The sequence below is a fragment of the Danio aesculapii genome, chromosome 3 (genome assembly GCF_903798145.1).
Source record: "Danio aesculapii chromosome 3, fDanAes4.1, whole genome shotgun sequence".
Classification (NCBI taxonomy): Eukaryota; Metazoa; Chordata; class Actinopteri; order Cypriniformes; family Danionidae; genus Danio; species Danio aesculapii.
Window position 1 is genome coordinate 41,263,646 of NC_079437.1, and position 13,922 is coordinate 41,277,567.

At 35.3% G+C, this 13,922-nt stretch overlaps 1 protein-coding gene across 2 annotated transcripts; it reads right to left on the bottom strand.

The window, feature by feature from the left end:
• Positions 1-2,380: 2,380 nt before the first annotated feature.
• On the bottom strand, positions 2,381-13,266 carry aldoaa (aldolase a, fructose-bisphosphate, a). Of its 2 annotated transcripts, none has more exons than XM_056454007.1 (7): positions 13,158-13,266; positions 11,315-11,433; positions 8,997-9,263; positions 8,282-8,442; positions 6,196-6,454; positions 5,199-5,398; positions 2,381-2,869 (listed from the first exon to the last, which is right to left on the bottom strand). In XM_056454007.1, the coding sequence occupies exons 2-7, from the start codon at positions 11,424-11,426 to the stop codon at positions 2,774-2,776; spliced, it is 1,095 nt and encodes a 364-aa protein (XP_056309982.1). In that variant the 5' UTR covers positions 11,427-11,433; positions 13,158-13,266; the 3' UTR covers positions 2,381-2,773. The 2 variants fall into 2 exon arrangements, with proteins under 2 accessions (XP_056309982.1, XP_056309983.1); XM_056454008.1 differs by lacking the exon at positions 13,158-13,266 and adding an exon at positions 11,815-11,916.
• Between the last annotated feature and the right edge of the window lie 656 nt (positions 13,267-13,922).

The window sequence follows — 13,922 nt, forward strand, 5'->3', positions numbered from 1 at the left end:
ATTACTCAAAAAGTAGCCGTTTTAAAAGTACTCAAGAGTAGTGAGTATAACACAGTGAAAAGTTGATGCGTTTGCATGCAGTTTGTGCAGGGATGTGTAAACGTAGCATTCTTTAGTGCATTCAGTTATCTTCCTATATTCGTTCCTTCCTGTCTTCCTTCATTTGTTCATTCTGTCCCTCGTTTATTCATTCATTTGTTTTTTCCTTCATTCATGTGTTCCTTCTTTTGTACCTCCCTTCTTTCGTTCACTCATTCATTCATTCTTTTGTTTCTTAGGTCCTTTGTTCCTTCCTTCCTTCAGTCCTTCCTTGAATCCTTCCTTCATTCATTTGGTCCTTCCTTCATTCGGCCTTCTTTCCATTCTTCTTTTGTTCCATTTAGTGATTGTTTAAGGCTGTTTGGTGATTTCAGTCATTACAATCGACATCCTCCATTTTCTCATCAGTGACATGCAGTCTTTGAACAGTCTCTGGGTCATTGTGTGTCATTTTTTTATTGCTTTCAAAAGATTTGGTGCATTTATAAAGCGCCCATGTCTTGAGATTGTTCAGTATGATGCCATTTACTTTCTATGTGCGATTTGGTTGGACGGGAATCTCAGGACTGAATTTTTCTACTTTATCCAATCCCCATAGACAAGAAAGAAAGTAGTGACTGCAGGTAGAAGGAAGTAGTGGAGTAAAAGTACCGATACAGCACTAAAAATGTACTCAAGGTAAAGTAAAAGTACACATTTTTAAAACTACTCAGTAAATTATAATTCCTGAGAAAAACTACTCAATTAGTCAATTGAGTATTTGTAATTTGTTACTTTACACCACTGTGACCAACATACAATAAAAAAGCTGAAAGAGTGACACTAAAATCTTCTTCTGACTCCTATAATCAGGATTAGTTTTATACTGTAACAAATGCAAAAATCCTATCTGCATTACATTGCCATTCACCACTAGAGATGTTTGCCTAATTCACACACAGAACAGTAAGAATAACTGTACCATTCGAATGTTTGTATTGCTGTTGTCACTGTCTCCATCTGCTGGTCAATCTTCATAAACGCATCAAAATAAACCTACAGGACAATGACCTAAGGAGATTAGAAATCATGCTTTTAGTGCTGCTTTAGTGTAGTTTTGAGGAAGACACCTCAACCCTACACTTCAAACATTTTATGTCATTTAAACAAATGTCAGAAAACAATGATTTATTGTATTATGTTTAGAATTGTATCCATTCTATCTGCATGATATTAGAAAAATTGAACGTTGCGATATTTTATTTTGCTTTGATGTGAATACTATTTCACCAGATAGCTTGAATAGCTCTCTTTGGAAAGAATTAATTAACTTATTAGGATTATTCTGTAAGATTATGGGATTGTTCTGAAATATTATTGGGAAGATAGAAGTGAAATATTTCAGAGAAGTGATATAATATATCATATTATTCAGGTACAGAATAATCAAATGTACAAACACTGTAACAACACTGACTGTACAACAAGATGTAGTTATTTATACAGTCAAACACTGTATAGTCTTCATTGTATAAATAAGTCAATAATTTGATCTTTATTAGTTACAAACATTACAATTTCATGTGCCTGAATGCATTAAAGTCTCTGCATACAGTCGGAGGCTTTAAAAACATGCAAATAATAAGCTCACTCCATTATGGGTAAACTCTTCCGTAACTCAAAAAATTGTGTGTGTTCTGATCTGTGGCTCCTGCTAAACTATAGTTCCAACATATAAACTCAGCATTGCACTTCCTGCGATGTGACTATTGCGGATGTGCACATTGCGATATCGATGCTGAAATGAGATAATGGGCAGTCCTAATTCAGATTAATGACAGTTTAAAGCAATGTGTTTGCTTCTTTTGTACTTTTTGTCTTATTAAAAAGTAAAATCACTGTCCATAGAGATGATCCTATTTTCTCTTTCTTCCATGTGTTCAAATAATGAGAACATTTCTATTGCAGAAATGTAAGGCTGTCATCTTTATTTGTCTATTCTCTCATTGCATGCAGGATTCAACATGACTACGTTTGTTTTAATTCAGCAATTTATTTTTAAAAGCTTATTAACTAAATTATAAAGTAACTTGCACTACATTTTTTTAAAGTAACTCAAATTTTATTATTTAATTATGAACAGTATTGCGTTACTTTACTCGGTACTACAAGTAATATTACGTAACTCGTGTTACTTGTACTGCGCCACCCTCAACACTGTCGATAACCATACATAATTATGTTCTTGATTTACAATGTTCATACAAATCACCAGATAAGTGTTCAAAGGGAAATTCTGCATCAATGCTGACTCAAAACCTCACAAATATGTCATCTGAATAACCACACAGAGAAACAAACATTAGGTTAGAATAAAGATACTTTACTGTTCTTTTTCCAGTGTCTGTAATATTAAACATTTACGATAATAATACACCCTTGAAAGGTGTATGTGTTTTGTGCAAGTCAAATACAGTTAATAGAAGTACTACAAGTACAACAGCAACATTTCTCTACATCAGAACACATAGGACCGTCATTAAAATGGGAAGGGGGAATCTATATAATCGAGGTTATTAAATCATCATTATTACTCTTTAAGGTTCTATCTCTTAGTTTCATAATCTTGTTTTACACATGGAAGTAACAAACACTAGAAAGAAACAGGGAATGGGTCAAATGATGGAGTCAAGAGCAGGTTGAGTGATTCTTCAGGAATAAGATGAGGAGTGAAATGTGAAAGGCATCTTGGTGATTAGTAGGCATGATTGGCCACAAAGAGAGACTCTCCAGCAGCAGCACCCTTATCTCCTGAGGACACATACTTTCCAACACAGGCCTGGCTGTTGTTCTGCAGATATGGGAAACACAATAAAAAAAAATATTTAAAACATCAACATGAGAAATTCTCAGCATCCTTTTGAATTTATACTTTCAAGTCTTCATTTCCAATGCTGAAAATAAACATTGGTCTTTTAAAGTCTGTGTGAATTCAAAACGTAGTGTTTATTTTGCTAGCGCACATTGTTGTTCTTTAAGAGAACAATTAATCCGTGCAAGTTAATCTATTGAAAATAAATGCATGTCTTTGTAATCTTCAAAGTCTGACCTTGCTTCTGCGTTCGGAGTGACGGTCTTTAGGTTGACATCAGTTTGCCACAATATTCTTAACCACGCCCTCCTCTTAACAGTTAATTTGCTGAGTGAATGACGCGCAAAAAGAAAGCCCTGCCTTCTACTCAATATTTCATTACTGTTAGAAGTTCATCAACATAATTAAATTAAATATCAACTTCCAATTCACACAAACTTTAAAAACCTAAAGATACAACAACCACCCCACCCACCTTTTTTTTTTATCTGCGCAACAGGCAGACTTGGGAACTTAAGGAGAGTTTATCAATCAAGTTGGAAAAAAAGTCCATATTGCAACAATAATAAATATATTCTGCAGATCTGGCGCAAAGAGACAGCATTTTGAATGCGTGTATAGAACTATAACATGACTATAAAAAAATTAAATAAAAAAAAAGTTGGACACTATAGCAATAAATGTGTTCCTTGTGTAAATCAATCATATCTTTTCTGAAGACTTGGATTAAAATTCATATGGATTTCACATTTTACGAGATCTCTGTATGAATGTTTTGAAATTAAAGCAGGTTGAACAGAATTTCCACATATAGGCAGAAATCTCTCAAAAGGAGTTAAACTAAACTTGTGTATTTCACAAATGAACAAATTCGTCTTAAACGTTTACAGTAACATAAGGAAGGATGAATTCCAACTGGCTATAATATCATTCATCAGCTAGATAAAATGTTAAATGTTTTGGAAGTGATTCTCAGTAGGGCTGTGCGATTAATAGAAATTGTATCGAAATCGCTAGTTGGACATGCGCAATTTCTAAATCGTCTTACAGCACAATTTTCCCGCAGTATGGTATTTGAACCAATCATAACGCAGCACACCTAAACAGTGTGCGAGAGCAGGAGACTGAATAGCCTGCGTATAGAGGGATGATGACTTCAGCACAGTGCTTGGTGCCAAAAAAGACAACATCTGTGGTATGGGATCAAGTTACTTTGGATACAGCAAGGCTGAGGTATGGCAAAACCAGGTAATCTGTAAGGCAGTCATATATTGCGTCTAAAAGCGCATGGAAAGCGCGAGCGTGTCACTTAAGCATTTTCAACGTGCTTTGCAGTCGCTCCTTTGTCATTGCCAAGTGACCATCAACCGTTTTCTCAGAGGATGACAACCTAACAAAACATTATTGCGGTTCCGATACAAGTATGTATGGAGAGAAGGATAAGCACTTCTGGTGTCTTGTGTTTGTTTGAGGTAAATGAAATGTGTATATTTCATACAAAGTATGGAGCTGGTCGCTCAGTTCTTGTTACGTTGCTCGCGGTGTAGCATTCTGAAAAGTTATATTTACAGTTTGTTTGAAAAGAGATGTTTTTCATCTGTGTGTACCTGGCATACACGCGCGTGCGCCACTCTCAATATGTGCACGCAATCCACGCACCTCCATTGGAAATAATGGACTTGTGCGCGCAAAAGATGCAATATGTGAAAGACCCATTTCAGGGCAGCATCACAAAGAGGTTTATGATTCATGCATGGGAAAAAACTAGTCTGTAGACACGCACGCAACAACTACTGATATTTGGACAAGCAGAACATTGGAGCCTTACTTGAGTTTGACGGCACGTGCAGGCTTACACACACACACGTTTTGCCTTAGGTCTGTTCTAGAGACAATTTGTTACAGCTTTACTAGGTGATTTTGATTTTACTTTATGTCTGTTTTAGAGACATGTTACAGGTCTTTAATGAAGATCTAACGGTCTTCCTTTTGAAATATGTTTCAGATTCACACTGTAAACACAGATTCAGTCTGTCTGTGACAAAATTGTGCTCAAAATCAAAATACTGTTCAAGAAAACCGTGACAGGGTTCTTTTGCCCATATCGTCGTAATTCCCAGACTATCTTATTCTATATGCCATTATCCTTATAGTCATAGTGTTGATTTTTACACTCTTATTAAACTAGTTATTAGAATGTCACATTTATTGATATGACGGATGGTTTACAGACAGGAGCGGTTGCTGAAATAGGTTTTTGAATTCACAGATCAGTAACCTCAGATGATCTTAAGTTTTGCAAACTCACAAGAGCTCTCTTTATGAACTCCTCCTGGCAGGCCTTGCCGTTTTCCTTCTTGCCACCCCAGGCTTTGAGGGCAGATGCCTGCAGGGCACGACCGTAGGAGAAGGTCAGAGCCCAGGGCCTGTGAAGAGGACACTGGTTCATGGCATTGAGGTTGAGCGTGGCCTCCTCCTCACTCTGGCCTCCAGACAGGAAGGTGACGCCTGTATCAATAAAAGGTGTGGCGAAAGGAGTCAGGAATGTGGAAACGATAATGCATGATAATATAAATGACATGCTCTAGAAGTTATCTGTGATCAGATAAAGCCTGTGTCGTCAAGAGCTGAGTGAGCAAAGGCCTGATCACACCAAACGCCAGCTAACTATAAATATATTTGTGTCAACACTGATGAACGATATAAATCGGTTTATTTTGATTTGATACTTTGTAACACCCCTTGTAAGCAGCAGATGAGCTCAGTGAGCTTCTAGAGCATCTGACCAGTGAATCCTTTGACCAAAATAATTTAGCCATTATAATCAGTGCAGTGGAATAAAAACAACACTATTTCCCCCCCCAGCATTTTTAAATGAGGCAACACAAAAATGCTAAAATAAGCACTGAATACCTGAAGTATGTTTATTATTATACATCAATTTGCTAGCCTGGCTTGCATAACTTCTATGTATTTTTTTGTTACTTCCATAATATTATAACCATCATAATATTTTGTATATGGTCATTATTTTTAAAAAGATGGCTCAACTTCAAGTAGAGCTTCTCCACAATGTCATCTGTAGCTTCAAATTGGCCGAGCCCCTTTTATATTTGAGTCGATGTTTTAATGTTTATTAGCTGAGAAAAAAGTCTGAAAGTGCTCCCAACAATATGGTTTCTCTACATCTACGTTGTTTATTCTCTGCTGTTTTACATTCAGAACAATTATTAGAACTCAATCATTATCTTAATAGTTATCGTACTTTGGTTGTGAACAGCCCTTAATCATGGTTGAGTACTGACCGGGCACAGCAGGAGGAACGGTACGCCTCAGAGCTGTGACGGTGGCCATTGCAATCTCCTGAGGGGTGTTTTTCTGGGAACACGCGTGTCCTGCAGTCACCATGTTGGGTTTGAGCAGAGTGCCCTCCAAGTAGACGTGGTGGTCAGACAGGGCCTTGTACACAGCAGCCAGGACCTTCTCAGTCACATACTGGCACCTCTTCAGGTCGTGGTCACCATCGGGCAGAATCTCAGGCTCCACGATTGGAACGATGCCATGCTGAGGAGAAATGTGGGATAACGTCAGAGTTCAAAGCATACAGTAGTGTTTCTCAACCACATTCCTGAAGGACCACCAGCTCTGCGCATTTCCCATGTCTCAAACACACCTGATTCAGATCATCAGCTCATTAACACAAACTGAAAGACATGTAATGGGAGTGACTGACAAAAAAGACATCCAAAACATGCAGTGTTGGTGGTCCTCCAGGAATGTGGTTGAGTAACACTGCATTAGAGTAGGGCTAAGCAAAAAGTTTATTCATCATTTTAAATGCAATCAATTAAATTAAACAGTGGTTGATTTGATGTTGATTCTCAAAAGCTGTTAAGCAAGTTTTCTTTTTCAATATTCTACATTTCATATTCTGAATGCTAAAATCAAATGTATGTATTAGCAATAGAAATATGGATTCTGTATTAATGTATTCAAGTGTACTGGACTTAATTTCTTTAACTTAATTCGCCAATCCATGACAAATTATGTTTTCTGTTCATTATAAAATGAAAAGTCGTTTGTATTAAATGGTGAAAGTAGAATCTCAAAGTCTAACTAAATCTATCTATCTATCTATCTATCTATCTATCTATCTATCAGCAAAAACACTTTGCTTTGCACCATTCACTGTCATTACTAAGATGGCTAAAGAAAGTATATTATTTTATATAACTCCAATTATATTACCAAAGAAAAACTACAGCTGGGATGGCTTGAAGGCAAGTGAATTATGGAATCATTTTTATTTTTAGCTGAATAATTCCTTTAATTTCTGATAAAATAGTAACATTTATTTCTTGATCATTAAGAAAGTTAATAAGATCAGTATTTATTAGAAATGGAAATAATTAGTAATGTTTTTAGCATCACTTTTGTTCATATTAAGTTATCCTTACTGAATACTAATAACCTAAATACAAATGTGTGTGAATATATTACAAATTTATTCCGTTGATCTTTATTTCTATAGTGCTTTTTACAATGTAGATTCAGACTATATCAAAGCAGCAATCTTATGTTTATGTGGAAAAAAGATAACTATATTTTAATCATTTTCAGATATCTGGGTTTTTTGTTGTGCCTTGACGAGTACAACTACAAAAGAACATGAAAATAAAATCATGTTTTTACATCAAGTATTGAAGAATACAGTATAGGGTTGTCACGATACTGGAATTCAATACCAATCGGTACTGAAATAAAAAAAAAACGTCCATTTCTCACGAACATTTAAGCGATGTGGAGCACATTCTTAAACAGCGCTGATTTGCCAATGTGTTCACGTGCTCAACAGAAAATACTGTGATTGGCTGTGAAGTCGGTTTACTGCATGTAACCACAGGTACAGGGACACCGGAGCATTTCAATGTCGCTCGTATGTCAGCTTTTACATGAGAAAAAAAAAACAGCTGATCGTCATGACTTTGATATGCACCAGTGTCCCTGTGTGTGCTTACACTCAGTAAACAGCGGTGAGAGCAGTGAACTGATGACCTTCACGGCCAATCACAGTCTTTTCTGTTGAGCACGCGAACACAATTGCAAATCAACGCCGTTTAAGAACTTGCTCCACATTGCTTAAATGTTCATGGAAAATGGACGTTTTTTTTTTGTTTTTTACAATTTCAGTACCGATTGGTAGCGAATTCCAGTATCACGACAACCCTAGTACAGTAAAAAAAAAAAAAAAAAAAAAAACTTCGATCTTCCGTTTTTGCAATTGAGCTCTTTATATATATATATATATATATATATATATATATATATATATATATATATATATATATATATATATATATATATATATATATATAGCAGTCTGTGTCTCACCATCTGGCAGATGCTGGCGTAGCGTGCGAGCACATTGGCGTTCTCGATAATGGCCAGTCTGGAAGGGGTTGTGGGAGTGATCTTCAGCACACACCTCCACTTAGCAAAGTCTGCCCCGTCCTTCTTATACTGAGCACAACGCTCGTACAGGCCATCCAAACCTGCAAACAGACACAAATGACTATTTAATGAGTCACAAGCACAAGTAAATGACTGCACCTATTCAATATCGGCCAAAGTCCACCGAGCATTACAGCTCATATCCAGCATTACAGTGGATATGAAAAGTTATAAATAACGATGTGTCATATTACTACCCAATAATTGATTTCACAAATACAGTTAAAATCAAAGTTATTAGCACTTCTGTAATTTTTTTTAAATATCCCCCAAATGAGTCCTATAATATTTTTATCTTCTGGAAAAGTCTTATTTGATTTTATTTTGGCTAGAATAAAAGCAGTTTTTAATTTTTAAAAAAACATTAAGGGTCAATATTATTAGCCCTCTTAAGTAATATTTCTTTTCGATTGTCTACAGAACAAGCCACTATTATACAATGATTGCCTAATTACCCTAACTTGCCTAGTTAACTTAATTATGACTTTAAATTGCGCTTTAAGCTGAATCCTAGTATACTGAAAAAATATCTAGTATTATATTATGCATTGTTACATGGCAAAGATGAATTCAACTGTATTTGTGAGAGTTTCACCTTGTGTGGTGGTCTCTCCATTGGTGCCAGCCAGGGGAACCACACCCTTGTCCACTTTGATGCCAACTACCATGCCCCTCTCCTTAAGGTAGTCAGAGAACACTTTGCCATCATCAGTCTTCTGGTAGAGGGTCTCGTGGAAGAGGATTACGCCACCGATGCAGGGCTTGACGCGGTCATCTGCCGTGAACAGAAGCTGGCGATACAACCTCCGGTTCTCCTCTGTGTTCTCGGCATTGATGCTCTGGAACCGCTTGGCCACGCTACCTGCACACGACCAGAGACACAAAGACCTTTATAACACAAGCTAATAAAATACCAATAAAGTTTTTTTCTTCATATATTTAAATCACTTTCCATAATCATTGGACTTCTATTATCGTATTAACTGATTGCACCATCCTGTACATATTTTGAGAATCATGCGCAAGATTACCACACTGTATCAGAGATGACTCAATGCTGCTCACTTAAGAAACTTCATCTTTTTAATTAATTAAACTTATTTAACGTTACAGCCATGAAATCACAAATGTTATGTATTACATAAGCTTGTCGCTTAGAAATGAAGTCAAACTCACAGTTGCATAACCAATCAAATCATGCCCCATGTAACTTCATGAAATGTCTTTATTGATGTGACCTAAAAATGGAACTTAACATGACGGGCTGCTCATGTTTCAACACTACTTTGTTTTTAAGATGACTTTAATTACAAATGTAAGTTCAGTTCAATTATGTGATTTTCACGGTGTCATTACCACTAGATGTAAAGATTTATCAGTTTTGCAAGTCAGTTATCAGACACAAAAACATGCTCTGTGTTGAGATATACATGTCTATAGACTACAAAATAAAGTCTCATGTTGCATGGGTATATTTCTAGCCAAAAATACATTGTATGGGTCAAAATTATAGATTTTTTTTTCTAATACGCCAAATTTCATTATAATATTAAGTAAATTTCATATTTAGGCCTGTCATGATATCTATTTTTGTGGTACGATTTATATTAACAAAATTTATTGTGATAAATGATATTATCGTCATTTTAAGACCATTTTGACACTATAATTGTATCATAATGCAAGTGCACTCTTCCAAAGAACACATTTTATTCTTAAGAACATTATTGTTAACAGATATATAATTAGTCATTTTCACAATTCAAATATTAGGTACTGGAATCAGAATGTGAAAACAGATATTCTAAACAAATAAATAATAATAATAATAATCATAATAATAATAATAAAATTAACAAAAATGTCAAAGGTAAAAAAAAAACTAGAAAAAAGCAACAGATCTATTTTCAGTCATCAGGCACCCACATGAAAATGTTGACCTTATTCTTCAATGAGGAAGTGCGCTGGTTTTTGTGTTTGTTTCAAAACTTCCCATTCAGCTGCCTATGGGAGAAATGACTAGGAATAATAAACCACTAAAAATGGTCAAACTATTTGCATGACTATACAAACAAAGCAGTATAATAAACATCAGCTTGCAACATCAAGCAGCAGAACGAGCTGTTTTTAATGTCTAAAAATTAATGGAAGTGAATGAGACCGGAAGTCCGGCCAAAATGATTCAAATGGCTGCGCCCACTCGTACACAGTGAATATGGTGACTACTATAATAATTTATAGTAAATACATGGCTATAGTGTTTTTCTAACCATACTGACACTCACACCTTCGATAGAGATTGAAATACACTGCAAATAGCTAAAATATGGTTAGAATTGTTTTTTATGTATTGGCAATAGCTACGTGTCGTGCGATAAGTCGATTTATTGATTATTGTGACATTTTGTATATTTTCCACAATAACTATAGCAAAGCTCACTTTTTGATTGATAATTTGCATTACTGAGAACTTAATTTGAATTTGTATAAATTGCACAACTTTAATGCAACAATCTGAGCATTAAGATTTTTCCATTAATTATTCAAATTTTAGATAATGCATAAATCTCGATTTCCAAAAATTGACTGGTTTTGCGGCCCAGGGAAACATACAAATACAGAAAAAGGACAATTCTCAATATCACTGAATTTACAATGTATAGTGATGTATTTGTTATAAAAAAAACATGGTTGCATAAAATAAAAACACCTAGTTTCACACATTTGTTATCCTTTTATTTGACAACACAATACTAATGTTTTAACTTTAGATGAGTTAACAAATGAAATCATTATTCAGACATTTTTTTTAGTTTTTATAATTTTTTAATAAAATCTAAATATTTTCTTTAGCAAATGGAAGAGACTTTATCTGTATTATGCAAATATATGTAGTGTTTTTGGCTAAAGTACCTGTAGACTCATCAGCAGCAAGGATGCCTTTGCCAGGGGCCACAATCCTCTGAGCAATGTCGCTCAGCTCCTTCTTCTGCTCTGTAGAGAGGAATGGGTAAGCGTGAGGCATCTTGACTCTAAATGGAGAAATGGGAGGAAAACATTACATAATCTCTCAGATTCATAATGTCGAACAACATTACACCACATACAAACACATAAAGCACAACAATATAAAATAAATAACCGTTAATCACGTGACTGGTTAAATAAACACCAAGGAGGCTTGGCAGGGATTCAGATAAGGGTGTGTACTCGAAAACTGAACTGAAAACTGTGATTTTTCTTTCGAATAACATCATCTGGTCATCGAGCTAGTGATGCAACGTGTCCTTGAAGCGCAAACGCGAATGACCTCTTTAGGCTCACCGACTGATAAATGGGAAAACGACGAGCAAACTACTTATACTTGATTTAGCTAATACGTCGGGGATTTTTTTCAGTAAAGAAACACTTACCAGTTAAAAATAAAATACGAGGAAGCGATAGATTCCGGACCACACTCACGGATCAGCCTCGACCACGTTAATAAGTTGCAATAAAGGAAGGAAATATCAAGCATTTTTTTACAAGAGAGCAGTTTGACCAATCAGAACGAGAGGCACGTTTTCCTGAACAGTGGGATTGGTTGTTGTGCTTAGGAAGGCGGGTATAAGGAGACGTAATAAAAAAAGGGAGTGGCTTGACTACAATGTGAGGCGGGGCGTGTGGTCTTGATACGTGACAGAGTTCACATGCTGGAAACTGAGGATGTTGCGTGGATGGAAATCAATTCGTTTGACCTTGGCTGGCATCATGAGTGTGCAGTTACTCAGTCTCGTGGCGTATTTTAGGAATGATGAAGGAATGAATGAAGAATGAATGAATGCTGATAACATTGTGTGTCAGTCTACTGGACATCAAAGAACAGCTCCACAAGAGGCCTCTTCACATTCCAGTAACAAACCTCTAACACCCCCCCTTCCCCCCAAAACACACACACACACACACACACACACACACACACACACACACACTCAAATTGCATTCAACCAAAGGCCAGATTAAATATAGACAATAATTTAATGGCTGAAAGCCACTGGTCCAGCTGGGAAGGTTTTATTTGGGAAAGAGGGTCTGAAAAGATGGTAAAATGTTCAATAAAGATGGTATACATTATTAAATCATGCTAAGATAACAGCTTGTTAGTGTTTTAGTTTACACTGTATCTAAACATGACAATTAATAATAATTATAATAATAAAAATTGAAAAACAAAAAGTTAAAACATGTAATAACAGCAAATATATTAATTTAATGCATTTAAATAATAAATATTTTTTATAAAAGCATAGAACAGAATGCTTTTATTAGTTTAAAGAGTACATTGGTATATTTTCATTTAAAATTTGATTAATATTTTAGTTTTCAACAACTACTATTATTTTTACTAATAAATATATATATATATATATATATATATATATATATATATATATATATATATATATATATATATATATATATATATATATATATATATATATATTGGTGTTAAATTATTATTATTACCATCACACATATTTTATAATTAAAATAACATTATCATACCCATTATTATTCTTACTTTTATTATTTTGAAATAAGTATTGTTTGTCAAAATCATGCAACAGGGAAGCAAATGCTTGAAAAATAAAAGCAAATGCAAAATAAAGACGACAGAACATAGTCAATATAGCAATAACAATACAGTACTCAAGATTTACACTTTATATACCCTCCAAAAATAACAGAAATCATGTTTTGTTTTTGTTTTTTTTACCTTGTAGCCGGATGAGTGAGTAAGAGATACTCCCCGAATGGAGGCAGAGGAGGTCTGGACCGTCTGTGACACCCGTTTTCTGCCAGGTGACCTGTATTTATTCGGCTGCTGTGACCTTTGACATTACGTGGGTTTGGCTAATCTTAGCAGCAGGCAAACCCACGATGCAATTGGAGAAGGGCGACGGGACATTCATGTACACTGGCATTCAGCAAAGAAAGGTTAAAGAGAAAGGCACTCAGCGGCATACACTAGGCACATGATTATTCATGCTGCTACATGCACAAACTGCAGCATGCATTCATCTTAATTCCAATGAAGCAATGATAATAATGGCCTTCAGGGGTCTAAAAATGAAGGCAATGTTCTGAATTTAATGCTTTTTGACTTTTTATCTTGTCATGCACTCTCTATACAAACATCCTCAGCCCATGAGATTACGGTCATCAGAAAAGAGATCAACTGTCATGAGATCTCTTGTCATGACCTTTCATCTCTCAAATGTCTGCTATACATAATCACTATAATCAGCAAGAGCTCATGAAGACACAGAGGACATAAAACAAGGTATATAAAGGAATGAGTGAAATTCAATACCTTTTATGACCTTTTTTTTAAGTCTCTTTCTATACATTTTAAGACCTCATCGACATTTTCGGTTTCAACCGGTACCACTGGCAACGTTTTTAACTTGTATTATATTTACTAAACAATGATTGTAAGAATTTCCCAGAGATGGGTTGTGGCTGGAAGGGCATCCGCTGT

Coding starts and splice junctions, on each gene's coding strand:
- aldoaa (XM_056454007.1), bottom strand. CDS start 11,426: ATGCCTCACGCTTACCCATTCCTCTCTACAGAGCAGAAGAAGGAGCTG. Junction 6,455..8,281: donor ACGCCAGCATCTGCCAGATG/GTGAGACACAGA, acceptor ATTTCTCCTCAG/CATGGCATCGTTCCAATCGT. Junction 2,870..5,198: donor AGTTCATAAAGAGAGCTCTT/GTGAGTTTGCAA, acceptor CCATATCTGCAG/AACAACAGCCAGGCCTGTGT.